This window comes from Acinonyx jubatus, chromosome C1, assembly GCF_027475565.1.
Source record: "Acinonyx jubatus isolate Ajub_Pintada_27869175 chromosome C1, VMU_Ajub_asm_v1.0, whole genome shotgun sequence".
NCBI classification, from domain to species: domain Eukaryota; kingdom Metazoa; phylum Chordata; class Mammalia; order Carnivora; family Felidae; genus Acinonyx; species Acinonyx jubatus.
Genome location: NC_069381.1, coordinates 26274490 through 26301937, shown reverse-complemented (window position 1 = coordinate 26301937; position 27448 = coordinate 26274490). Strand labels below are relative to the sequence as shown.

At 52.0% G+C, this 27448-nt stretch overlaps 2 protein-coding genes across 4 annotated transcripts; both read right to left on the bottom strand.

Moving 5' to 3' along the window:
* Positions 1-354: 354 nt before the first annotated feature.
* On the bottom strand, positions 355-24579 carry GJB3 (gap junction protein beta 3). Of its 3 annotated transcripts, none has more exons than XM_027059733.2 (2): positions 24451-24579; positions 355-1953 (listed from the first exon to the last, which is right to left on the bottom strand). In XM_027059733.2, the coding sequence occupies exon 2, from the start codon at positions 1917-1919 to the stop codon at positions 1107-1109; it is 813 nt and encodes a 270-aa protein (XP_026915534.1). In that variant the 5' UTR covers positions 1920-1953; positions 24451-24579; the 3' UTR covers positions 355-1106. The 3 variants fall into 3 exon arrangements, with proteins under 3 accessions (XP_026915534.1, XP_026915533.1, XP_014925774.2); XM_027059732.2 differs by lacking the exon at positions 24451-24579 and adding an exon at positions 5622-12815; XM_015070288.3 differs by lacking the exon at positions 24451-24579 and adding an exon at positions 5013-5207.
* GJB4 (gap junction protein beta 4) lies at positions 18621-26876 on the bottom strand. Its single transcript, XM_015070253.3, has 2 exons — positions 26726-26876; positions 18621-25322 (listed from the first exon to the last, which is right to left on the bottom strand). Exon 2 carries the CDS (start codon positions 25235-25237, stop codon positions 24437-24439), a length of 801 nt encoding a protein of 266 aa, XP_014925739.2. The 5' UTR covers positions 25238-25322; positions 26726-26876; the 3' UTR covers positions 18621-24436.
* Between the last annotated feature and the right edge of the window lie 572 nt (positions 26877-27448).

Genomic DNA, 27448 nt, shown 5'->3' with positions numbered 1-27448 from the left:
GTGTACACAGGGTGGGGACGTGGATTGTTGATGGTGGTGATTGGGTTATAAAGGAGGAGGGAGTGTGGTTTATCTATGGGGAGAACAATGATTGTGTGTGTGCTCAGAGCAGTGTTCTCACTAGAAACGCGGGAAGCGCTGTTGCAGAGGGAGCACAGCGTCCTCTTGTGACCACACTTACAATCACAACATATATACCAGTAGGTTCCACCCACATCCCCACCCAGATCAACCCCAGCCCCAGTCTGCCTTCACCCCCAGACGTACAGCCCTCCTGAGGGCTACCTTCCCTGCCCTCAGGGTCTTGTGGGTGGGAGTACAGAACAGAGGATGGAGCCAACCTGTATAAAACACAGCCTTTATTGATTTCAAGGAACATCTACCTTGAGTCTCTGGCAGCAGAGTCTGAGAGGCTGGCACTAGGTTGAGCACGTTTGTGGCAAGAAGACGGCAGAAAAGCTGTCTGAGCCTGGGAGGAGCAGAACTGGGCGAAAGGGGGCTTCCCCTGAGGACAGTGGGGACCAGGAGGACACCTGAGTATCTCGAGCAGCAGGTGGCGTCACAGAGCCATCTCCTCCTCCCCTTCACAAGCTCACCCTCAGGACTTTGGACCTCCCACTGCTTAGAGACTACTTCCTTTCCAGCCCAGAACCTGGGTGCTTCTCCCAAGGGAATGAAATTCCCTTTGATCCAGTGCTTCCAAACCAGGGCAAACATCTCACCTGCAAACACCTGCCGCTTTCTCATCTAGGAAGCCCTTCTCACCTCTCTCAAACATTTTGTACTCAGGGTAGTCTCTCCTGATCATTCCCTCCTGGGTTAGGCGGAAGCTCTGCTGGGAGCCTCCTGGGGGTCCCCTCGCACTCAGTCATTGATTTGTTTGTTTCGATGTCTGTCTCCCCCAAGGACTGGCGCTAGTTCTGGGGTGTGACTTATACCTGGGTAGACAGCACAGTGCCCAGTGCTCAAAAAATCTGCCAAAAATGAAACGGGATAGATTAGCGAATTCAAAGTGGGGGCACCCAGCACCTGTAGGACCCCTCCCCCCGTGCAGTACTGCCCATCTGTCCCCACTGGCAGCTCCAGCGTCGCTCCCCAGCCTGTGGTCAGATGGGGGTCATGCTGGGTGCAGACGCGTGTCTCTTGTCGTCGCCAGAGTCGGAGCCCAGTTCCCCAGCCTCCACCAGCTTGTGGTGGCAGCGGCAGGTGGAGGCCCGGCTGGTGGAGGATGGGAGGCTGTGGCCCTTCGGGGGCTTGTTCCTGGCTATGCCTCGCAGGACCCTGTGGAAGATGAGGTAGCAGATCTCGCAGATGGTGAGCACGATGCAGACGGCAGAGGCACCCACCATGAAGTAGGTGAAGACCTTCTTCTCGGTGGGCCGCGCGATGTAGCAGTCCACGACGTTGGGGCAGGGCGCCACGTTGGCACACTGCACCAGGCGTGGCATGCCAAAGCCATGCCAGAGCGTGTGCAGCACGTAGAGGAAGAGGAATTCGATAAGGAGCTTGAAAATGAGGCTGAACAAGTAGGTCCACCACAGGCCGCCGTGCTTCTTGCCCGCGTTGGCGTACAGCTTGGCGCACTGGTCCCCGTGCTTCTGGCGGTGCCGGCGCTCGCGCTCCTCCCGGTAGGCCACGTGCAGGATGACCAGCAGCGAAGGGCACGTGACGAAGATTAGCTGCAGGGCCCAGAGGCGGATGTTGGAAATGGGGAAGAAGTTGTCGTAGCAGACGTTGGTGCAGCCGGGCTGCTTGGTGTTACAGTCGAAGTCCTTCTGCTCGTCCCCCCACACGCGCTCCGCGGCCACGACGTACACCAGCACGCGGAAGACGAACACCACCGACAGCCAGATGCGCCCAAATGCCGTGGAGTACTTGTTCACGCCGCTCAGGAGGGCCTGCAGCGTCTTCCAGTCCATGGTGCTTGGCGGGCGTGCCGGGGGCCGTGCCCACCTGACGGCATGCAAGGGAAAAGTCCATGTTTAATGTATGGGTGACATTTAAAATTTTTTTATTATTTTAATTTTTTATTTTGTTACATATATATGTTATTTTGTTATATATATGTGTGTATATATATACATATATACACACATATATATGTATATATTTATGTATTTTTTCATTTTTATTTTTGAGAGACTGCAAGCAGGGGAGGGATAGAGAGAGGGGGACAGAGGATCCGAAGCGGGCTCTGTCTTGACAGGCTGACAGCAGTGAGCCTGATGGGGGGGTGTGAACCCAGGAATCGCGAGATCACCACCTGAGCTGAAGTCGGATGCTCAACCGACTGAGCCACCCAGGTGCTCCGCATAGGTAACATTTGATGTGAGCATTTACCGTGTATCAGGCACTGTTCTGGGGTCTTTATGTGGATAGATGCGTTTGATCAGCCAATGACCCTTTGAGATCAGGACTATTATTCCTCCCAGGCTACGGGCAGAATACAGGCCTAGAGAGAGGCTAAGTAACCTGCCAAAAGTCACAGAGCTTGTATGCATGAAGGAAGGGAATGTGCATTTGCTGATAATAACAATGACCATTTATTGAGCATTTACTATGGGTCAGCCGAGGAGCTAAAAGCTGTGCAACACTATCTCCTTTAGTCCTTATAATGACCCCATGAGGTAGATACTATTATGCTTCTCATTTACAGATGAAGATAACCGTTGCAAAGCACTTAACACATAGTAAGTGCTCAATAAATGCTGGCCACTCATTGTGAAATCTAGAGAGGCCAAATCACTCATTTAGAACTGCAGTTGGATTCCAGGCCAGGCTGTCAGTGTGGGGGTGTGGGGGGGCAGGCTGTGCTCTCCACCACCTCCTACCCCTCCTCTGCTGGATGCCTGTCCCAGACCAGGTTCTTGCAACTTACTTCACTGATTCCTTGCTACCATCTTGTGAGGGTGGGGTCATGAGCCTGTAGGGGCCAAGTAAGGCCGCCCCAAGATAGGCCACTTTGGCATGCAGATGATTTTGAGTTAAAAGCAATCAAAGCTCATCAGATTCAGGAAAAGCTCTTTATCTCTCCTTCAACTGCCTAGAAGTATTCAGATAGAGGACCTGCTCCAGGAAGAGAGCCATCACCGGAGATAACTACATTGTTATACAAACTAAGGAGGGTAGACAGAGAGGAGCCTAGCAAGGCCTGTTTGATCAAAGTCCTCTACATCCCATTGTTTCTGAGTGGCCCAGCAAACCTTTGTTTACCAAATATTTACTCATTTTCATCCTTGGTCAATTGTATTTCTTCCCTTTGAAGTCCCAGACCCCTATTCCCTTCTCTTTACTTCAGGAGGGCATATATACCTCCTTTTACCTGTCTTTGGAATTTCCACATCCATGTGGATTCCCCATTCACATGAAATTAAATTAGATTTTCTCTTGTTTATCTGTCTCTAATTTCATTCTTAGTCCAGCTAGCAGGACTGTAGTCCAGGTAGAAGGGCAGAGGATCTTCTTGCTCCCTGGCAAGCCCATTCTGCAGAGGGGAAACTGAGGTTCAGAGAGGAGAAATAACCTCCTCAAGGTCTCCCAGTCAGTAGGTGGTGATGTTGGGAGAACAACTCAGATTGGGGGTGAGTGGGGGATGGTAGGTGGTTTGGCTCCTGGCACACCAGATCCAGGGAAAATCTAGAGACAATCCCTCTCCCTGTGCCAGAGCCTGGGGGAGCCCCAACCACCCCAGCCATGCTGGATGCCCGGGCTCCGTGGTGGGGAGACATACTTTGTTCAGGCCCCAGAACCACCCATCTTCCTCCCAGTCCTGGGATGACTCAGAGGGTGTGGATGGGTGGGTCTGCCTGAGTACATCTAGTGTCTGCCTGCTGCCACGGGTGTGGGAACATGTGTCTCCATGTGCATGTGTGGGCCTGTGTGCACATGTGGGCGCTCCTGGAGCACACGATGCCCCTCTGAGCATGCATGATGCCTGTGGGTCCAAATCTTGCAGGGCCCCTCTCACCCCTCTACTGCTACCACCTTGCTCCAAACCACCATCACTCTTGCTGGTATTATTGCCAGGGCCTCCTCGCTGGCCTTTCGGCATCTGTTCCTGGGCCCCTAGAATCTACTAACTTGGACCGTGTCACTCCCTTGTTTAAAACTTTCTACTAGCTTCACATTACGCTTAGGATGAAACCCCAGATTTTACATTCTTGCCCTCCTCTCCTACATTCTCACCCTGCCTCTCCCTGCTCCAGCCACATGGGGAGAGTTGGGGACTCTGCAATTATTCCTGCTGCCAGGAATGCTCTTTCTCCAGAACCTTGCATGGCTGGGTCCTTCTCATCGCTGAGGACTCCCCAGATTACCCTGGGTCTGGGAGCCCTGCCCTCCCAGTCACTCTGCTCCTGTCTCCTTTATTTTCCTCCTCGAATTTAATCACCATTTGAAATTAAAGTATTTGTTATTTTTTGGTTCTTATTTATTGTCTGTCTCCCCCGCTAGAATATCAGTGCTGTTTTGCTTACTGAGTTATATTTAGTGCCTAGTGTTTGGCACACAGTAGGTACTCAGTAAGTGCTGGGTGATAAAGAAATGCATGCTGACTTCTCAGAGAGGCAGCTTGGAGGCAAGGGCTGTGAGGTGGGGGCAGGTAGGTAGCCTGCAGAACAATCTGGATAAGGTAGCTTGGGGGAAGGACTTCCCAGCTCTGGCCAGAGGGAGAAGGCACATTTGCTTCTCAACACCTCAGCTCTTCTGATGCCTCTTCTCCGGGAATCGCCAACAGCAGGGTGTGACTGCAGAAGACCCCATCCCTGCAGACCCTCTTCTCCCCCACGTGCTCCTCTGAGACCTGGCCTTATGGGGACAAGCAGAGAAACGTGCACTGAGCATGGAGTCACATCTGGATTCCAGCCTCAGCTGTGCCCCTTACTAGCCAGGTGACTTCCAAGAATCCCTTAATAGTTTGACCTCCGTTCCTTATCTCTAAAGGGAAAGAATTCCTACTTTCTTGAGCTGTTGTAAGAATCTTAAGATCACTCCCTCCCCAGCCTGCCACTCACCTGGTGGGAGCTCAAAAAGACTGAAGTGGTGGTTGGAGCCCAGTCTGCCAGCCTTCCCGAGGAGAGGGGCCCTGTCACCCGACACCCACCTGGGTGCAGCCCCCTTCTGGGTCCCCACCTTCCACCTTCCGGTCCTGTCTGTCCAGTCCCGCCCAACACACCCCAGGGACTCCACTCATCTGCAAAGAATTTCCCTCCAAGCTCAGAACTGGGACAGGTGGAGCCAGTTCTGATTACCCCAGCCGGCCACCAACACTCCCCCCCACCCTCACCCCCCAGCCATCCTCTTTTTCCCAGCCCGGGACCAAACTTTGCCCAACTGTCGCCACACTCTATAATGCCACTGCAGTCTCTCCCCACTCCCCTCACCCACTTTCCTTTCATCCGGGGCAGCTCGGGAGCTTGCGGACGTGGGAGGGGGGTGTCTCAGAACCTTCCAAGCCCCCTAGAGCCCCCACCTCGCCCAGAATCGAGGGGCGAGAGGGCACTGGGGGTGTTGGGGGAGACCCTTCCACCACCTCCCTTCCTTCGCCCCCCCTCCTCAGCCGTCCCCGCCGCTGGGGGTCGCCCGGGAGCGCTCGAGTCCCGCCACCCCACCCGCACACTCACCGGGAGCCCGCGTCCGGGAGCCCCGCGCGGCGGCGGAGGGGCGGGAACCGGGCTCTGCAGTGGAGGCCAGGCGCGCGGCGGCGGCGGGCTCAGCGAGGGGGGCGGCGCGGAGGAGGGAGGGCCGGGGAGGAGCCTGGGGGCCGGCTCGGCCGCAAGGGGTCCGCGTCTAGTCCTGCTGCCACCCGCTGCCGGGGCGGCCTTCTGAGGGGCTCGTCGCTGCTCCGAGCCTCGGTTTCTTCATGTGGGAAATGGGGGCATCGGTGGCCATGGGCAGGGCTGTTGCAAAGGCTCCAATGAGATCAGGGGCGGGAGGCACTCTAAACTGTTAAGTGCCGTGGCCCGGGACAGCCTGCAATCATGACTCGCCCACACGCGTTGCCACGGCGACTGTGCCCGCGCCCTGCGGGTCTCTGTTCCTGCCCGGCGCCCGGCCGGGACCCTGCTTGGGGGCACTCTAGGGGTCTGCTCTCTTGGCACGATGAGCCTCCACGGCGGTGCCTGGCTCAGGCTCTGTGGCCTCCAAGGTGGGGAGCAGACTCTGCGTCCACATTGGAAAGGACACAGCGAGTCCTGTGCCTGGAAAGGAGATGGGGGGATCCTTTGTCCAGGGGTGAGGGCAGAGGTGGTCGCCTGGAGTTAGGACAAGGGGCGGATTCTGTGCGAGGGAGTCGGATGTTGGGGCGAGAGCGCCCTTGCCCTAGAGACTGCGGAAGGAGGCGGGCCTGCAGCTGGGCTCGGCTCTGGGTACAAAGAGGCTTTGTCTTATTTATTAGTGTGCTGTGACAAGGAGCTTTCCCAGCCTTGTTGGAGAAACCCCAGCGTTTCTGGCCTCCCTGGGAGCCCTGGGGTCTTAGTCACCTTGGGGCTGAGCCCTCGCTGTCTCCATAGAGATGGAGACATAGAGGTGGTGTGGTTAACACAAGGGTGACTGTACATGGGATTTCCCCAGGACTGTACGGGTTTGCCACCTGTGGTCCAGTGTAATTCGCATCCTCCCCTTACTCTCAAGAGTGCCCCCAAACCTGGGAAGATCCATTACACGGTCACCCTACCGACTACTCATTTCGATAGAGACTAACCCTGCATTGCGTGTTCAGAGACATCTTTGCGCCAGGCATGGCTGGCAGACTTTATTTCATCCTCACAGTGGGGAGGAAGGTGTGACCCTTCCCACTGAGGTACAGAGAGGTTAGGTGACTTACCCAGGGTCATACAGATGCTAAGCAGCAGAGCCAGCTCTGGAGGTCTCAGCCTTGTGGTTTCTGGATGGGGCAAAGCCACAGGGCAGAGGCCGTCTTTTACTCACTGGGTCATGGCCCCTGAACATCACTGTTGAGACCCCATGCCCGGTGGTCTCGGTGCTTCTGTGTATGTGCCAGTGTTGGGGGATGTGTGAACATGAGAGCGTCCTGTGAGGGTCCATGACTCTGCCATCTGCTCCCTGCGGCCTGTTGCTCTCCAGCATCTCAGAGCAAACCTGCTCCCCACTTCCTTCCCTCCTAGTTGTTCTTCAACCCATTTGAACAACGTTTCCATCCCGGTACTGTGTCACAAAGGCAGCCCTGTCAAGGTCACCACGGATTTCCATGATGCTAAATCCAACAGTCGTGTCTCCATCCCCACCCTCCTGGACCTACAGAAGCACCTGACACAGCGGGTGACCACTGCCTCCTTCTCAGAACGCTTTCTTCCCTGGGTTTCCTTGACACCACACTCCCAGTTTTCTTGCACCTTGGAGGCCACATGCTGGTGTCCAGGGTGGGCATGTCCCAGGCTCTAGCCTCTTCTCTCCCGGGTGAACTCATCCAGTCTGGGGGCTTTCAATACTATCCAGCACTGAGGAGTCCCCACACTTGTGGTGCTACTCCTGACTTCTCCCCGAACCCCAGATTATGTGACCAGAGCTGCTCACATGACCACCAGGTTTCCAGTTACTTGTTTCTCCTTCCTGAGATCAGCTATGCATCTTTGACTATATAGATACTCTCCTTTTGACATTTACCCAATGTGGGTATGCTATGCACATGGTTCTGTGCATAGAACAGCTAAATAGTATGTGTACTATCATGTATTTAATCAGTCACATACTGATGAAGCGTAAGGCTGCTTCCAATCATATATTTCCTACTTTCTATTATAAACACCATTGCAATAAATATGCTTGGACAAACATCATTTAACACATTTTAAAATTAGGTCCATAGGATACATTCCTAGAAGTGGAATTTTTGGGGTAAAGTTGTATGCTCATTTTTTAATTTTTATAGATAATGCCAAATCCTCTCCGTAGATGTATCAGTTTATGCTGCCACCAGACGTGAGTGCTTGCGTCCCTGTGTCCTTGCTAGTGTAGAGCATTATCAAACTGTATGATCTTTGCCAGTGGTATCTCATTATACTTCTATTTTGCATTTCTCTTATTATGATTGAGGATGAGCATCATTTGATATACTTAACATCCATTTTGTTTGTTTTTCTGTGAACTGTCCTTTGCCTTTGCCCATTTTTCTTTTTTTTTTTTTTTTTAATGTTTATTTATTTTGAGAGAGAGAGGGCGGAGGGGGGCGGGGAGAGAATCCCAAGCTGGCTGACACTGTCAGCGCACAGCCCAATGCGGGGCTTGATCTCATGAACTGGGAGATCATGACCTGAGCCAAAATCAAGAGTCAGATGGTTAGCCAACTGAGCCACCCAGGTGCTCCTGCCTTTGCCCTTTTTCTAGTGGATGGTTGCCTTTTAAGTTATTGATTTCTTAGGGGCTCTTTATATATTAAAGCAGTAAGCCCTCTGTCTATGATACGAATAAAAAAGATACCGTCCCTGGTTACACACTTGTATTTTTGACTTTGAATATGGAATTTTTGCCATACAGAATTAACATACTTTTTATGCAGTCACATGTATCCATCTTATCTTTTTGGTTTCTGGGTTTGGTCATAATTAGAAATGCCTTCCCTACTCTGGGAACTGAAAAAGTTTTCCTCCCATGGTTTCTCCTAGCTAAGGTAATGCTTTCATCATGTAAATCAGATGTCACTCACCTATGAAAACCTCGCAGTGACTTACCATTACTTTTATACTAACACCCACTCTCCTGACATTGGACTACAAAGCACCAAACGACCTGGTCCTGCTTTGTCTCCTATCCCACATCTCCTTGGTCACTCTTCTCCAGTCACCCCGGCTTTCATTCTGCTCCACAAACACACCACAGTCAGTCCAGCCTCCTGGCCTTTGCATGGACGCCTGGCCCTCTGCCCGGACTGCTTTTCACTCATCACCTTCTGAAAGAGGTATTCCCTGGGCACCCCATCTGAAGTCACCTCATCCACTTCCTCAGCAGTGTCGCTTCAGAACGTTCCCTGACATTCTAAGAGGGCAGCGGGCTTGCCAGTAGCACTCCTGCTGCTTCTCCAGAGTGCACTCAGTTATTGTTTGCAAAGTAAATGCTGGGTGCACAGAAAGTTATGTGTGGGGACTGTCTGTCTGGTAAGTGCGATTGGGTAGCTGTGTGTTAAGGGGGGGGGTGTGGGGAATATGGGTGTATGGTTGGTGGTGTGGTTGTGAACGGGTATGATTGCAGAGGTGGCTGGGAGGCTTTTGTGAGGTAGTGTGCATGTGTGGTTGTCTGTGAGGTGGTGGCGTGTGGCAGGGTCTTTGTGTGTGGTCAGGTTATTCTGCTCTGGTGACCAGGTGATTTTATTGCCGAGCTCCTTATCATTCGGACCTTGCCAGATGCTGCCCCCTCCCTCCTGACATCAGGCAGTGTCTCCAACAACCGGCCTCTGCTTTTTCTGGAGGGATCTGGACAAGTCCCCATCCCAGAAAGAGGCTGTGAGGCCCTGTCGTCCCACTTCCAAGTCCTGCTCCCTGAGCAGGGGAAGGTGTGGGAGGCCATGTAGGCCAGCCCCCTGCCTCAGGGCAAGACTGTGTTGTAGCAGGGCTTGGAAGCTGCCCCAGCCACCCACACTCCCTTCAGGGTCTACACCTGTTCTCTGGGGGTGGCAGGCCCTAAGCCTGGCACTGTACTTCTTCTGGCCCAGGCCTTGGCAGGGGCTGGTTTTGTTCCAGGCCTCCCCCAGTGTCTGAAACTCTGCCCAGGCCTCAGGTAGGGGCTTCCCTCTCTGGCTGAGGGTTTCCTTGCATTTGTGTATGTGCGGCAGGGGCTCTTTCTTCCCTTGAGCAGAGTGGGGCAGGCAGAACCAGCTAGGAAGCAGGTCAGGTGGAAGAATGGGGGCTTTCCAGCCGTGCTGCAGCATGCCTGGGGCTGTGGGTAGGAAGGAAGAGATGTCCCAGGATCCAGGCTAGAATACTGCTTTCCTTCCAAGACACGGGGACTTACTTGGAACTTCTGCCCACACAGCTTTTATCGTCAAATAGAGGTAACGCCTGGCTTTTCTGAGTTGCCGGCAAGCTTCAAGATTCCACATGTGTCCTGAATCCCACCCCTTCTCACCCGCCCCGGACCTCCCTCCTTTCTTTCTCCTCCATCTTCTCCCTTCTGCTCTTTACTGGATCTTTCCCTTTACAATAAATGTGCTGGTAGTCCTTTGTCTTAAAAAACAAACACACCTCCCTCACTCCCTTCTTCCAGCATCTGCCTCGTTTCTTTCCATTCCTCTGTAGTAAAACTCCTCAAAAGAGTCGTCTTGATGCATCATCTCCATTTGTTCCCTCTGTCCCCTCTTGAAGTCACTCTAACCAGTCCCTGGTTCATCACATTCCACCTGAACCCTCTTGCCCGGCTTCCCACAGCTAAGGCTCTGCATTCCCAGCAGGAATTTGGTCCCTAGGATGTCACACTCTCCTGACTTTTTTTCCTTTCTGGTTTTTCTTTCTCCGTCTCCTTTGCTGGGTCCTCCAGATCTCCTTGACGTTGAAGTATTGAGGTGCCCTGGGGCTCAGTCCTAGGCTCCTTCTCTCCTCTGGCCCCACTCCTTCTCCTGGTGGTGCCATTCAGTCTCAGGGCTTAAAATATCAGAATTAGGCTGACAACTCCTAGATACTTATTTATCTCCAGCCAGACCAGCCCCCTGAACCCTGGGCTCATGTGCGTAGCCGCCCGTCCACCTCTCCTATCAGTGTCTAGTAAGTATCGCAGACTCACCTTGTCCCCGATCTAACTCCTTCCTTTAGTAGGATTGTCAGATTTAGGGACAAAGCAAACAAGTAAACGCACCCCCCCCCCCTTAAGTAAAACCATACCCCGAATCACGTGCTCAGTTAAAATTGAATTTTAGATTGTACACGGGACTTCCTTATACTAAACGACACTTATCTATTCTTTTTTTGAAATTAAAATTTAGCTGGCTGTCCTGTGTTTTACCCGGCAACCTGCTCCTTACATCCCTCTCCATCCTTCTTACTTACTCTTCCAGTAAATGGCAATGTTACTCATCTACTTGTTAAGGCCCCAAACTTAAGAGTCATTGTTGATTCCTTTTATTCATACCCCATGTTCAGTGCCACAGAATCATCTTGGTGCTACTCTCAAAATATTTTCAAAGTCTGGTCGCTTCTCACAGATTCTGTTAAGGTTATCCTGGTAACATCAAACCCACGGCTTGTTTCTTTCCTGGATTATTGCGGTAGCCTCATAACGGATTGCCCTGCTTTGTCCTTGCCCCCATTTATCCATTGCTGACGCAGCCACCAAGGGGATTGTGCCCCCTCTTTTCCCTAAAGCGCTGCTCAGGCTTCCTGCTCACTGAGAGTGACAGCCAGGGGCATCAGGATGGCCTGTGTGAGGTGGTCCTTCTCAGGCCTCACCTGAGGACTCTGGCCTTGTTTTCCACGGCCCTCAGCTCTCTTGCTGCCAGGCCTGTTGACTTCTTTGCTGTGCATGGGTCTGCATAGGGTCTTTCCAGCCTCAGGGCCTGCGTGCTTGCTTTTCTCTGTGCCGGGTACTGCCTTGCCTTCCCTGGCCTCCCCATCTAGAACTGACCTTTCCCTCCCCACACTCTCTCTCCTGCTTAAATTTTCTCCTTAGCAACTATGATCACATCACATATTTTATATTTTGCATATTCTTCTTGTTAATTGTCTCTCCCATCACTAGAAGCTGTGAGGACAGCTATTTTTTTTTGGTCTGTTGTGTCCACTGGTGTATCCTCAGTGCCTAAAATGGTGCTTGGCACTTTGTAGACAAAGTACTTGCCAAACGAGTAAATACATGCACACAATAAACCCCCATCCCAGGCCAGCACAGAGCAGGTATTTGATCAGTTCCCTTCTTCAATTTTTTTTAAAAGTAAGCTTCACACCCAGTGCAGAGCCCAATGCAGGGCCTGAAATCACAACTCCAAGATCATGACCTGAGCTGAGATCAAGAGTCAGATGTCCAACCGACTGAGCCACCCAGGCGCCCCTCACCAGTTTCCTTTTAGCTTAGCGTCCCAGCTACCTATCCTCTAGAAGTCCCTTCCCTGGCCACCTGCCTCCTCCAGGAAGCCCTCACTGATTAAGCCTCATCTCTTTCCCCTCCTTCCTGCTACTAGGCTCAAACACCTGGTACTTAAGGGGCAGGTGGGCTGTCTGTCTGTCTGAGTTTGTCTGTCTTCACCCAGCCTCTGCTCTCCTTCTGGATGAGGAAGGAGTCTTTGCTTGGGCTGTCCTTTGAGCTGCAAAGGTGTGGGCTGATGAAGCCAGCCTGGGGTGAGATGTGTGCCAGATGCCTGAAATCAGCCTGCCACCTGCAGTGTGGGAGCTTCTGGAGCCTTGATTCTGGGTTGAGGAGGTGATAGGCCCTGGGCCTCAGGAAGTAGAGCCTAGACTGGGACTGGGCTGCAGGGCTGTGGTTCCTGAACTTGCTGTTTCTACGAACTGGGGAGGTCCTGACATAGGCACCTGAGTAGATGGTTTGCCATTGGCCAAGCTGGGAAGCACAAGACAGAAAGCAGGTTGGGAGAAGCAGAAAAAAAAAAAAAAAAAAAAAAAAATGATAGGCTCATTGTATCTGGAGCTGGCTAAATGACAGGTGTGTTTGATGATATTCCAGTGCAGTCATCTTGACAAGGCCATGAGAGTGTTCAGACATGACTTGTAAACCCCCCATTTTTGTGATTCAGGTGAGCATCAGACAGTGTCACTCCAACCCTGAGCCTCACTTCATGCCCAACACAGCCCATCCCAGATCCTCAGGGGTGGGGTGTGGCTCAGCACTGGTTGTTCACACAACCAAATTTTCCTCTGCATCCAAATCCGTGGAACACACGTGTGTGGATGTGCAAGAGGTATCTGGATGCATGGGACAGGGACAGGAAAGAGAAGAACAAGGGGAGCCCTCATGCACTGCTGGTGCCAGTGTGAAAATGGTGCAGCTGCTGTGGAAGACAGATCGGCAGTGCCTCCAAAAGAATGCAGGATGACCATATGACCCAGCAAGTCCACACCTAGGTAAAGGCCAAGAAGAGCTGAAAAGAGGGACTCAGATTCAGATATGGGTGGTCATAGCAGCACCATTCACAATAGCCAAGACAAATGCTGGGAACAACCCAAATGTCCATCAAAAGGAAGAACGGACAAACAAAAAGGTGGTATGTCCATACAGTAGAGTATTATTCAGCCATACGAAGGAGTCATGTCTGATACATGCTTCAGTATGGATGAATCTTGAGGACAATATGCCAACTGAAATAAGCCAGACACAAAAGGACAAATATTGTATGATCTCTGGATGTCTAGAATAGGTAAATCCATAGACAGTAGTCGTTAGAGGCTACCAAGGGCTGGGTGGAGGAGTGAGTGGGGGTTATTATTTAGTGAGTACAGAGTTTTTGTTAGGGAGAATTAAAGTTTATTTATTTATTTAGAGCACACATATACATGTAAGCAGGGGAGGGGGAGAGAGAGAGAGAGAGAGAGAGAGAGAGAGAGAATCCCAAGCAGGCTCCATGCTGTTGGCACAGAGTCTGACACAGGGCTCAGTCTCACAAATGGTAAGATCATGATCTGAGCTGAAATCAAGAGTCAGACGCTTAACTACCTAAGCCATCCAGGTGCCCCTGTTAGGGGTAATTAGAAAGTTCTGGAAATAGTGGTGATGGTTGTATGTTATTAATGAAATTAACTCTACTGAATTGTGTGGTTAAAAATGGTTAGAATGGAAGTTTCACGTATATCTTATCACAATAGAAATATTAAGAAAAATGAGGACTATGAGGGAAAAATAGGAGATGAGGAAATAATCTGTAAGCAGATACAGATTTGGAGTCAGCAGTGTCCAGATGGTGATGAAGGACATGATAAAGGGGGAGCTCACTCAGGGAGGGAGTGGAGCCTGAGGGGAGCAAACAGCTTGGGAAGAGCCCCAAGGACCACCCCAACGGGGGATGTTGAAGGAGATTGAGGGGGTATGACTGGAGCATCAGGAAAACTGAAGAAGCCTGAGTGTATTAGTCAGTGCTCTTGCTTGCAAATGACAGAAATCTGACTTGAATTAGTTTGGGCACTTGATTGCTTTGTAGAAACACGAGGAGGGGAGGGATGTATTGGAGCCCCAGAAGCACTCAGTAGAGCCACGTCTGGCTGTGTCTAGAGCCTCTCCAGCTGGCCTCACCTCTGCTCCTCTCTGACCGTTGGCTTCTCTCCATGTGTTGATGGGTTTTTGCACATGGTTTTGCTCATGGTCATGGGCTCTGAGCTCACACTTTCCCAAGTTTCCCTTAGGAAAGACTCAAATAATCTGGGGAAGAACACCGAGTGGTCCCACCTGGAACACACATCCACCCTGAAGTCGAGAGGCCCGGTGGCACGCCTGGCAGTCGCCTTTAGCTCCCCCTTGGAGAAGGGCCAGGTGGACAGAACGTACAAGGTGTCTATGATACGGGAAGAGGTACAATGAGGGAGGGCTGTTTACCCTGTTAAATGGCTCCTGGCTCAAGGAATGGTAGTGCTCACTGGACTTGGTGACAAAGGAATCTTAGGTGCCCTTGGCAAGGGCAGGGTGGTTTGAGTGGGGTGATGGAGCAGAGACTGATCATAGCTGGTGGGAGGGAGTGGGAGATGAGGAAGTCAGGATGGTGAGTGTAGACCTGTTTTAGGATGCACAGTTGGAAAAGCCAAGAGAGAGATAAGGAGATGCTTGTGGGAGACATGGGGTCAAGGAAGGGTTTTGTTTTGATTTTTGGATGGGAGAGGTGTGAGCCTGCTTAAGTGCCAGGAGAGCCAGGAGAGAGCTAGAGGTTGAAGAAACAGGAAGGCAGGAGGGGGTGGGAGAGAGGAGTCCTCGGCATAGGGTGTGGGGGTGGGGGTTTTAAAGCGTTAACGGGAGTGGGCTCACCCCTTTTACTGTGCTGGGGGAAAGGAGGGAGGGCGACTGGTCTGGTGGCAGTCAACAGGAGAGCATTCTTGGATAGCTTTTGCTTTCTCTGAGACGTGGGATAAAGATACGATAGAACTGGCTAGAGGGTTCGAGGGGAGTGGAGAAGGCTGAGAAGGCCAAACGCCACCATGAATGACAGCAGACAGACCAAAGCAGGGAAGAACGAGGGCTGTCAGGTGGGGCAGGAGAACACGGATTTGCAGTGACCTCACTCTGGTTGGCTGTTGGGTTCACTGGAGCAGAGCCCAGCACAGGGTGCAACCATGGGAAAGCACTGTTGGACTGATCTGGGCCTGGAGTCCTGCTAGATAGGAGGGACAGAGGGACGATGGGGATATTGGTAGGACAGCAGTTCATTCCAGTCATTATCTCATTATTACCCTTTTACTGTATCAGCAAATACTTCTTACCCTTTTACTGTATGCCAGGCATGATGCAGGGCCTGAGGATACACTGACAAACCAGATGGGTACTGTTCTGGCTCTTAGAGAGACTGCAGTCTAGAGGGGAGGACAGACACCAGTCGAAGAGCTCTCATGTGAGGTGGTGCGAGAGACTCTGGATCCCAATCCTAGGCTAGATTCAGAAGGAAGTGAATGTAGGAGGGGCTAGCAGATTGGGAGGTCATGGGGTCAGGTCTGGAGGTGCCTCTCAGGTCCCCTGTCGATCTGTTGAATAAACATGGACAGATGTTGAGGGAGGAGCTAAGCGAGAGGGCGGTGGGGAGGCTGTGGTAAGAGACGGGGGTGACCTGCACCTGTCTCCCCACTTCTTCCTTCCCTCCTGTTACAGTAGCCGATGTGCCTCCATCTGGGCTCTGCATCCCATTCCCTCTGGCTCTAGGGGGACCTTGACCTCCTTTCTTGTGTACTGGATTCATTTCATCATTATTTAAATATTCCCAAGTCTCTTAAACCGTAACAAAAGGAAAAAATTGACTGCTCCCATCCTTTTGCAACGAACACCCTTTCATTTTCTTTTCTTCTCCCAGCCACCATTTTCCAACCAGTTGTTCATGGTTGCTATCTCCATTTACTTGGCCCTCACTGTCCCCTCACTTCACTGGGACCTGGTTTCCTCACCCCATTTTCTACAGATGGGTACCAGGTGGGTACCCCATTCTCTACAGATGGGCTCCTGCCATGGGTACCAGTGACCATCTATGTTAATTGAATGAACACTTCTCAGTCTTTATCTAATTTGACCCAAGGCAATGTTTGGCCCTGATGATCATTTCTTTTTCTCTAGAGACTCCTCTTCTAGAAGTTCTACAAACTTCTTTAGAACAATCATCTCTTGGCTTCTGTGACATCACCTTCCTCCTCTGTGACATCATACTTCCTTGGCTTCTATGATATCAATTTACCCTGCAGTCCCCTTTGCTGGCTTTCCCCCCTTCTCTTTGGCCTCTAAGCCTCCATCCTAGGACATCTTCTCGTTTCTCCCCCCTCAGGCTCTGTACAGTATTAGCCACCTTCACAGCTTGAGTTACCACCTACCATAAGCCCAGATATATGATAACTCCAAGTAAAAAGCAACCCCCTAGGGTCTCCTGGGTGGCTCAGTTGGTTAAACCTTTGACTCTTGGTTTCAGCTCAGGTTATGATCTCACGGTTCATGGGATTGAGCCCCGCATTGGGCTCTGTGCTGACAAGGCAGAGCCTGCTTGGGATTCTGTCTCCCTCTCTCTCTGCCCCTTCTCTGCTTGCACTCTCTCTCTCTCTCTCTCTCAAAATGAACATTAAAAAAACAAAAGCAACCCTCTATATTCCCAGTGAGGGGACCCTCTAAAAAGTTGGGGGCTTATATGGACACATAAACTTTTTAGTGTGACCAAAATAATAATTTACTTAACTTAATTTGCTACCTATATATTTTTGTCTTTCCAAGTTTTCATTTAAATCCTAGTTAGCTAACATAGAGTGTGATTCTAGTTTCAAGGTATAGATTTTAGTGATTTAACACTTTCATATAATACCTGGTGCTCATCACAAGTGCATTTCTTAATTTTTTTTTTTACATTTTTATTTTATTTTTGATAGAGAGAGACAGAGCACAAGTGGGGGAGGGGCAGAGAGAGAGACGGAGACACAGAATCCAAAGCAGGCTCCAGGCTCCGAGCTGTCAGCACAGAGCCCCACGTGGGGCTTGAACTCACAAACCGCAAGATCATGACCTGAGCCGTGGTCAGACGCTCAACCGACTGAGCCACCCAGGCGCCCCACAAGTGCATTTCTTTTTTTTTTTAATTTTTATTTATTTTTGGGACAGAGAGAGACAGAGCATGAACAGGGGAGGGGCAGAGAGAGAGGGAGACACAGAATCGGAAACAGGCTCCAGGCTCCGAGCCATCAGCCCAGAGCCTGACGTGGGGCTCGAACTCACGGACCGCGAGATCGTGACCTGGCTGAAGTCGGACGCTTAACCGACTGCGCCACCCAGGCGCCCCGCACAAGTGCATTTCTTAATCCCCATCACTTATTTCTCCTATTTCTGGACCCCGCTCCCCTCTGGTAACCATCAGTTTGTTCTCTATAGTTAAGAGTCTGTTTTTTGATTTGTCTCTCTTTTCCTGCCCCCCTACCACTATGTTCATTTGTTTTGTTTCTTAAGTTCCACATGAGTGAAATCATATATATGGTATTTGTCTTTCTCTGACTTATTTCACTTAGCATAATATTCTCTAGAGTTTGCAACCTGTTTTTAAAATCACATTATAGGGGCGGCTGGGTGGCTCAGTCGGTTAAGCATCCGACTTCGGCTCAGGTCATAATCTCGCGGTCCGTGAGTTCGAGCCCCACATTGGGCCCTGTGCTGACAGTTCGGAGCCTGGAGCCTGTTTCAGATTCTGTGTCTGCCACTCTCTGCCCCTCCCCCGTTCATGCTCTGTCTCTCTCTGTTTCAAAAATCAATAAACGTTAAAAAAAAATTAAAAAATCACATTATATAGAACAATGTAGTAAACCTATTATTTTTTTCTCCCCTGAATAGTTTATGAAGCAATTTTCTTTAAACTTTGAACATTTTTCTGTAACACCTGGGTTAATAGTCATTAGAGTTTTGTTTTATATCATTAACCTTTACAAAACACACAAACTTTATTTTTGTCCAAGTTATTTGTGAAATAGTGCTTTTTAAGTCTGTGAATGATACCGAGAACTTTATTCTCTCCACAAAACCCGGTTGCGTAATATTAGGTTGTATGACTTAAAAAAAAATCATCTGGTAGGTGTGTATATGTCATCTCCTTAACACAACTACTTTTTTTTATTGTTCTTAATGTGGTTTTGTTTTGTTTTTTTAAGGGCTTGCCTAGGAAGAAAATATTTGCAATTGGAAGGTCATACCACTGGGAGTAATGATGGAATCTGTGTGAAATGTCTTTGCCTCCATTTTTTCTGATTCTACCCAGTGACCCCCAGTGACCTCTGTGGATATCCAAGACTTCATTGATTGGGGTTATTTCAGGCTAATGAGTTTCCCCCAAAGAGCATTCTGTTTTTCAAAATGCAGTAATTGAGAGCATGCCCCACAATGTGAGAGACTTGGTAAGGACTTGGATATAAAACAAATCCTTCCTACCTGGGGGATAATTTTGGAACAAAATCTTTTTTTTAATGTTTATTTATTTATTTTTGAGAGAGAGAGAGAGAGAGAGAGAGAGAGAGAGGGAGAGAGAGAGAGAGAGAGAGAGAGAGAGAGAGAGAGAGAGAGAATTTCAAGCAGGCTCTGCCCTGTCAGCACAGAGCCTGATGTGGGGCTTGATCTCATGAACCATGAGATCATGACCTGAGCCGAAGTCGGATGCTCAACTGACTGAGCCACCCAGATGCCCCAAGAATGGTTAATTTTCATTTTTATGGCCATTATGGAAGCCACTCGGAGGGTTTTAAGCAAGGGGGTGACTTGACTGATCTTGGTTGAAATACCTCTCAGGCTGTCACGTGCAGAAGGAACAGCAGAGGAGTAAGAGAGGAGGGGGCCAGTTGCTGCAGGTATCCAGATGTTCAGTGAGATGGCTTGGCCTGGGATGGAAGCACTTGGAGACGGTCTGAAGGGAATGGACTTTGAACTTAGAATTATATGAATGTGACTTGCTAATGGTGTGGATATAATTGTGAAGAAAGAGGCATGTAGGTTTTTGAACTCAGCAGCTGGGTGAGTGGGGATCTTCTCTTCCAAGGTGGGAAGACTGGGAGAGAACATAAATCTGTTCTCTGTTAGTAGGATCAGGAGTTCTGTTTTGGATGACTGAAAGGAAGTGTTGGATATATGAGTCCAACACTCATGGGAGTGGTTAGGTGGGAACATATAAATGTGGGAGCCATCGGTTTATAGATGGTTTTTATAGATGGTACTGGACAAGATCACAGAGGGGAAAGAGGGTAGAGAACTGGGCCCTAAGGCACCCTGCATTTAGAGGCCAGCAAGAGGAAGAAGAAGCATCGGTGGAGATCAAGGAGGGCCCCTCAATGTGGTGGGAGGAAAGCCAGGACAGGGTGCTTCCTGGCAGCCAAAGGAAGATGGTGTTTGAGGAGGGAGCTCTCAGTGGCCGTATGTTGCTGGGGGAGTAAGATGAGATTGAAGAACCAACCACTGGATTTGGCAGCTTGTTGGCCATTGGTAAACTTGGGAAGAACAGTCCTGACTAGAATGAGTAAATGTGATGAGGAGGTGGAGACAGCAAGTATAGACCACCTTTAGAGAGTTTTGTTTTTTGCAAAGGGGGTGGTAGCTGGAGAAGGATGTGATGTCAAGAGGGAATGACAGAAAGAGAGAGGACAACGTTATAGCATTTTTACAGAATTGTGAGGCAATAGCTGTGGAGCACAGTCCAGAGGGGTGAGAGGTGAGGGGTCCAGTGTCCAAGAGGAGGGGGTATCAGGAGCAGGGGCGCTCATCCGTGTCACAAGGGAGAAGGCAGAGTGAAGGGGCGCATAATGCTTGCCTGTCAGCTGAGGAGGTTTAGGCAAAAGGGGGCAAGAGGAGAAGGTATGATATAGTCATCTCGGAGACTAGGGTTAAAGTTTTAGGAAAATGTAGACTTGCCTGAGGTGCTGAGTGCCCACCGGAGCTTTGTACTCAGAAGTTTCCACTGAAACCAGTCAGTGCAGTTATGTTATTCTCCAGGTGCTCTGGAATGGGTGCCACATGGAGAGCTGGTTTTAACTGGGGTTTGTCTTGCCTGGTGAGTGACTATAGCAGCAGGCAATGGCAAGGGAGAGCAGGACACATCTATGAGGGGCCCACAGAGTCTAAGCTGGGAAAAGAGGGGAGGGAGGACATAAAGGGGCTGATGATGGATGGTGAAACAGTAGATGTGGCAGAGGGAGCGCTGGAGCGGGAAGCAGAGTGGGTGAGCTAGGAGATGATGCAGCTCTTGTTAAGACAAGACATATGTGGGTGACTAAAGATGGAGGGGAACAAGGAAGTCAAAGCATGGCGAGGTAGGTGTTAGATGTGGTCACCAGAAATGGTAATACGCAGAGCCTTAGAGAGAGAGAAGGTGATCCAGGGGCTAAGCTGGTCCAGGAACAAGAGGAGATAACCAAGATATCTTATTTGTCTCCCCAACTCAATGTGTCTGCAACTGAAGTTATCACTATGTCCCTCAAACCTGCCTCTCCCCTGGGGAAATGGCACCACCACCCTGAGAAGAAACCTGGGCGTCACTATGGTTCCTCTCTCCCTGATCCGCACACCCACTCAAATCACCCAATTGATCTGATTCTATCTCGTAAATCTTCCTTAAATCCAGCAACTTCTTTATATCCCCAATGCACACACCCTTGTTGAGGCCATTGTTGTTTGTCACTTGGACTATTGCATCATTTTCCAAGTAAGTAGCCCTGCCTTGGCCCTTCTGCACATTAACCAAAGACACTGCACATGAGATCATCTCACCTCTGTGCTGAGTCTCTCCAGTGACTTTTCATTGTCCTGAGGATGAAGTCCAAAATCCTTAACAGGGCTTTACCATGAAACCTCTGCATGATGTAGCCTTGCCTACTTGGGCCTGACTCTTACTGCCAGCCCCCTCACTGGGCTCCAGCCCTTCTGGGTTACTTCCTGTCCTGGTCACCCTGTCCTTGCTCTTCCCTCCATGCCTTTCTCATGTTTTCCCTTCACCTGGCATCCCCTCCTTGCTCTGCTTGGCAAAATCCTCTTCTTTCTTTAGGTGTGAGCTTCAGAAGTCTCAGGGAAGCCTTTCCTGAATCCCTGGATGTTGGATCCCCTTCCCCCTCCTCCCTCCCCCCTCCCCTCAGCACCCTGTGCACTCCAGGATGCTAAGAGCTGTTCTCTTCATGGGATATAACCTCCACGAGATTAGGGACTGTGTCTGATCCTTGGCACCTAGCGTGGGGCTTGTCACGTAAAAGTGAACAATAAATATTTGTTGGCTTGAATCAAGTGGGAGATTCTAGAGGTGGAGTAGTACTGGGTGAAGACAAAGTCTGGGGTGTGGTCCTGTGAGTGGGTAGCTAAATGGAACAGAGGAGGAGGTCATGAGAGACACCGAGGGCATGGAACGAAAAGGACACAGTGACGCCCAGATGTTTCCGGCAGCCCTGGGCCATGAGAGAATACCCAAAGACCCTGACTTGTATCCTCGAGTCTTCAATGAGCTAGAAGCAATGAGGTGGCAGCAATGGGGGTGGGGCAGAAGGCAGAAGAGACAGATGGCAGGGGCCTGAGCTGAGCGAAGGGAGTTCAAGAAGGGGGAGATGGGAAGGTCTGAGAGTGGTAGTGAGGGCTGTGGGGGGGCCTTGAGGGTGTGGGCAGGACTGAGAAAAAAAGTTCCATGGCTAGCGGCTCAGATGGTGTTCCACCACTCTCTGGGTCACTGGCTCAGGACTTGGGATCTCCGAGAACAGTACCTATGAACAGGGCTGCCACAGGAGTAGTCAGGTCCCAGGATGCACTCACCATATGCTGGCAGAAACTGGAATGGGGAATCTGGAATCTCAGAGGGATATGGTTATGGCTGGTGGGGGCTGGTCTGAGAAGCATGGGGTCACCTAGTTCTGAACTGGTTGAGAGCATCAGCCTGCTTTCTGGGATCGGGTGGCCACAGCTCTGGTCTGGATTGGAGGTAGAGCCACCCTTATTTCCTGGAGGCAGGAGTTCAGTGGATGGTTTTGGTGCCCTGCCCATGTCCCCTTTGCTGGGGGACAACCATTCCCCAGCTGCTGTGAATATAGGGCACTCATGGCTTCTAGCTGTCCCTGGAGAATTGACCTTGATTGAATAGGAACCTCCTACCCCTTCCTGTCAGCCCTGCTGCCCATGGGGTTGCCTGAAGCCAATGACTGACTGGTATGGGAGTTCCAAAGCTTGATGCCCTTTCTCGCTGGGACAACTCAGAGATGGGATTTATGATCCAAAGGCCCCTCACCCCACAGGGATCCGGCCAAGGCCGTTTCCTTGAGCCCATACCCAGCTCAGTTTGCTCCCCTCCCTAGCCTGCTTCTCTTGCTCCTTCCACCACATGCAAACAAATTCTTGCTGTTGGTTCTGTTTCTAGGGACCCTGACCTAAGAAGTGACTCCTGATCTTGTCCCGTAATTGGGCGTGGGGCACAGAGGCTCTCTATGGACCACTAGAGACACAGCCCAGCTAGGTGGCCCCTCTCCAGGCCAGTTTCCTTAACTATAAATGAAATCTTTAGGCTAGATTTAATTAAAACAGCAACAATAATGGAATCTATAAGCAAATGAGAGGACACTTATCTGTGCTTCCTGGGCTAGGTGTGGTGAAGGATTCAGATAAACAAGACAGGTCTCTTCCGCCAGGCAGCTCATAGCCCATTTACTCATTTACCAAACATTTATTAAAGGTAGCTGGGGACCTGGGTGAGTCAGCGTCCTGCCCGTGAAGGGCTCACAGACTGATGGGCAAAGGCAAAGGCACAGGCTAGGTTTAAGGTTTTGAACCGTGGGGTTCAAGGAAGCATCCCAGGGGAGATTGGAAGGGTATTCCAGGCAGAAGGAACACATATGCGAAGGCATGAGGCATGACACAGCATGATGTGTCTGGTTGGGGACCCATAAGCCCTTTGGTATTATTGGTGGGAACAAGGGGGGAGGAAGCAGGGGTGACACTGGGGAGGCCAGCAGGGGTCAGGTTGAGGGCAATGGAGGGTTGTGGTAGTAGTGGAAGAATTTTTAAAGCAGGAAGAATGCCAGAGTCAGGTTCATATATAGCAGGACTACTCTGTCCCCATGGTGGAAGGGTGGTGGGAAAGGAAGGACAGATTCAAGAGACATTTAGGGTTGGAGTTAGCAGGATGAACTGCACTGGCGCTGGCTTGTGGGGTGTGAGAGGCTGGGAGACGGGGAGGGCATGAGGGTGTCAGGCCAGCTCCTGGCTGGGACAACTGGGTGGCTGGGGTGCCATTCATGGTCAGGGAGTCGGTGATGTGTGAGGACGGTAGGTGTGGTCAGCATGGGAGCTGCTGACTGGAGGAGGCCTGGGGGCCTCCCGGAGGGTTGTTCCCCTGGGCTGTTGGTGGGGGCTCTGGCTCTGAGGCAGGTCCATACTGGAGGTGTGATTTGGGGAGGGGTCAAGGTCTGAGTGGTGGGGATGGGGGTGGGAGGATGAGGAAATGTGTGTCTGGTGAAGAGAGGGGGATTTCCTCAGACTGGAGGCTCCGGGACGGAACCTGTAGCTCTGATGTTCTCAATAGGTCCGTGGCCTGTGGGGATATCTCTACAGACTCCCCACCCTGGGCTCACTCTCAGCACCTTCCCCTCCCTCCCAGCCTTCCCCTGATACCCTCAGGGAGACTCTCTCTCTGAGGAGTGTGATGGGCAGGGTAAGGGAGGCTGGAATGGGGGAGGGGCCGAGGCCTCCTGAACCATGCACATTCACTGCAGGGGCTCCCACTGAGAACTGACCTGTGCTGGGCCCAGGGTCTCCTGGGATCCCACTCCTCCTGCCTTGGCCAGCTGGTTGCAGACCAAGGCTGGTTGCAGAGTCCAGAGACCCCTGGAGCCACCTCTTGGCATTCCTACCACGTCCTGGGGGCACACTCTGTGTGTGTATGTGTGGCATATGTTGTGCGGTGCGTGTGAGTGTGTGTGGTGTGGTGGTGTGTGTGTGTGTGATGCATCGATGACCTTGGATCTGAGGTTCTGGGGTGCAGGCACCCACTGAGTGGTTGTGGCTCCTCTCTGAGGTCCATGGTGAACCCCCCTGACACTTCTACCCGCCACTCCCCACCTGGTCTACAAAATACTGGGAAAATCACATTTATTAAGGTTTTGACATACCCCATTGCCATATACAAAATCCCCACCAGCCATCAACCTCCCTCCCCCGGGGCTCAGGACCTAGAGACCAAGCTGCTCTCCAGCACTGGCCCATGGGGGTGCTTCCTGAGCCCCACAACCATCTTCCTCACCTGCCCTGCTGCAGAAAAGAGGCCACTGCCCTGCGGTGGCCTTAGGGAACAGACCATGGACCCGGTGGTCCCAGCCACCAACCTCACAGGTTATGGAAACCCACCTGCATCCAACGTGGCCGACCCGGCCTTCATTAGGACAGAGTTCCCATCTTGGGGGTGCTCTCTCTGGGAGAGGACATATGGGGGGCACGTATCGGGCAGGTGATCCCGGCGCGGAGACCGCTGGCGCTTCGGGCTGAAGGTCTCCAGGCACCTCTTGCCCACCAGGTAGACGACCTCACTGAGGTTGAGCAGGATGCAGATCACAGCTGTGGCCACCATGAAGTAGGTGAAGACCTTCTTCTCCGTGGGTCGGGAGATGTAGCAGTCCACAGTGTGGGGGCAAGGGGACTCGGAGCAGGCCACCACCCGGGGCATGTCGTAGTCCTGGTAGAGGCGGTGGAAGATGTAGAGGAAGGCAGAGTCGACGGCAGCCTTGAAAACGAGACTCAGCAAGTACGTCCACCAGAGCCCGCCCCGCTTCTTGCTGGGGTTGTCGTACAGGGACGGGGCGTTGGGGCCGTGCTTCAGGCGGTGCTTCCGCTCCCGCTCCTGGCGGTAGGCGACGTGCATGACCACGAGCAGCGACGGGCAGGTGACCAGGATGAGCTGCAGGGCCCAGAGGCGCACGTGGGACACAGGGAAGAACTCGTCGTAGCAGACGTTGGGGCAGCCTGGCTGCTTGGTGTTGCAGACGAAGTCCTTCTGCTCGTCGTCCCACACCTCCTCCGCGGCCACCACGTACACCAGCACGCGGAAGATGAACACCACCGACAGCCAGATGCGGCCTAGCGCGGTGGAGTACTTGTTGACCCCGCTCAGGAGGCCCTGCAGGGACGCCCAGTTCATGCCGACTGTGTCCTTGCTTCCTCACGTGGATGGTCTACACCGCAAGTGCCCACTCCAGAGTGGGGGCCACGAGGCCTGGGAGAGCCTGGAAATGGGTGCCCTTTATTGAAGGTGCGATTGGCAAAACCCTTTCAGAACCACCTTGTCATCACGTCCTCACCTGCAATGACTTGGTGGTGGTGGGGGGGGGGGGTAGGGATGGCTGTTATCCCCATTTCATGGAGGGGGGGGGGGCAGTGGGTAAACTAAGGCCTAGACAGCCACCTACCCAAGGCCTCCCCCTGCTGGAAATGGTGGAGCTGGTCTTGAACTCCCATCTTCCAGCTCCAAAATCAGGGGATGTTTTATTCTACAGGGTAATGGATAAACGTGAAAGGTAATCATCTTCCATGGATGTGCCTGCCGACTTCTGTGACCCCAAGTTTCTGTGGATAGCATGACTTCTACAGAAACAGGAAGAAGGTACAGGTTGGATGATTTGCCCTCCTGCCAGCTGCTGGGGCTCGACAGGGGCAGGGGATGAGGGGTGTGTATCATTATCTTCCAGCTTCTAATGAGCACCAACATGAGCCAGGCCCTGTGCTGGGTGTGGTCACATTGGCCTCTTTGAAGAACCCCTGAGTGATAACCATCCTCACTGAGAGGCCCAGGGCATCCCCAGCCCGGACATTTCCTCCCACACTAAATAGGCTCTTTGGAGCTGTGGCGGTTTGGCCCCATGCGCCTCCCCTTCCCTGCACCCATGCGAGCGCTGACTGTCCTGACCACAGTGGGTTCCTCTGGAATTCCAACCATTTCGGCTTTAGGGAGGGCCTGGGAAAGGGACAAAGGCAGGATTCTGGCTCGGTCCACCCCTGATCATGTACTTTTTCTCAGGGACACCTGTCTTCTCTGATTGGCAGCCAGGTCTCCCATTATTCCTGGTTGGGCCTCTGTCCGATGTGCTCTGTCCTCCACACCCCCTTATCTGGAGAGCCATCAGGTTCTCTCTCCTGCCCCAGCCCCCCCACCCCATCCCTGACTCAGACCTCACCATCTTCAAAGCTTCTCACCCTGGGACATTTTCTGAATACCCTCCTCTATCTCTCATGGCAGAATGGATCACTGGTGTTCAAATAGTCTGTTTACCTGTCTCCTGCACCAGACTGTCAGCGTCTGGAGGGCAGCCTCTACGCCTGGATCATCTGTTCCCCCAGGACTCAGCACCAGGCCTGGCCCCGTGAACACACAATAGATGTTTGCTGAACTGAGCAGAAACTCTCTCTTCCTGGTCCCTCCTTTTCTTTGTCTCTTCTCTGGTCCTCTGTCCTCCCTTTGGTCTGGCAGGATGTCCCCTCCCCTCCTTGGGGCTTCCCTGGGGTTTCTCCAGGGATCCTCTGTCCTCTTTCTTCCTCCCAGGAGCCCAGCCTGCAGCCTGAGTTCACGAGGTTCCTCAGCCCACCTGGTCCCTGCTTCCCAGCCCCCTCTCCTGCCCGATTGGGTCCTCACCTTTCTTGGGTCTAGCAGCCACTCTCTGGTCCCTGGGCTTGTCTGTGTGCCTGAGGGCCTCCCAGAGGCAGCTTTTGTTCCTCACTCCTCTTCGGGGTGGAGCTTTCTGAGCCAATGAGCCAAGGGAGAGTGAGCGGGTGGGCCGGCGGGCGGACTTCCCCGGGCACATATTCAGAGCAAACACCTGTGTGGCTCTTCTCCCCTGGCCCACGCCTTCTCTCCAGCCTGGATGGGCATGGCTGGGTCTGGCTCCCTGGGCTGGCAGGTATGTAGGTGGAACTGTTGGAGGGGGGGAGGCAGTGCAGGAGCCTTGTATTCTCATGTCAGGGCCCAGGTCAGCCCCAACGCTAGCCCCTGTCTGTTGCTCCTAGCCCCTTCCAGTTGCCTTATTGCCCCTAGTCCCTCTGTCCCCAGGCCTCTCTCTTGCCCTTTTCGGAAGCACGGTTCTGGGGTCCTCAGCAGGTGGTATATGTGGAGAGGGGCAACCTTGATTCAGCCCAGGATCACGTTGCACCCAGGTGGAGACGTTTCTGGGGACTAGAGCTTGGGCTGCTGGTGAGCTGTGTGGGGGTGGGAGGGACGGATTCTGGTTTTTCAGACAAGGATACCGCTGCTCGGGTGGAGACAAGGAATGCAGGCCAGCAGCATGGAACGTCCCAGCTGGCATGGGGCCAGGCATAGCCTCCCTGTCTGTCTCCGTAGACCTGGGTCCCTGGGGAAGGC

Coding starts and splice junctions, on each gene's coding strand:
- GJB3 (XM_027059733.2), bottom strand. CDS start 1,919: ATGGACTGGAAGACGCTGCAGGCCCTCCTGAGCGGCGTGAACAAGTAC.
- GJB4 (XM_015070253.3), bottom strand. CDS start 25,237: ATGAACTGGGCGTCCCTGCAGGGCCTCCTGAGCGGGGTCAACAAGTAC.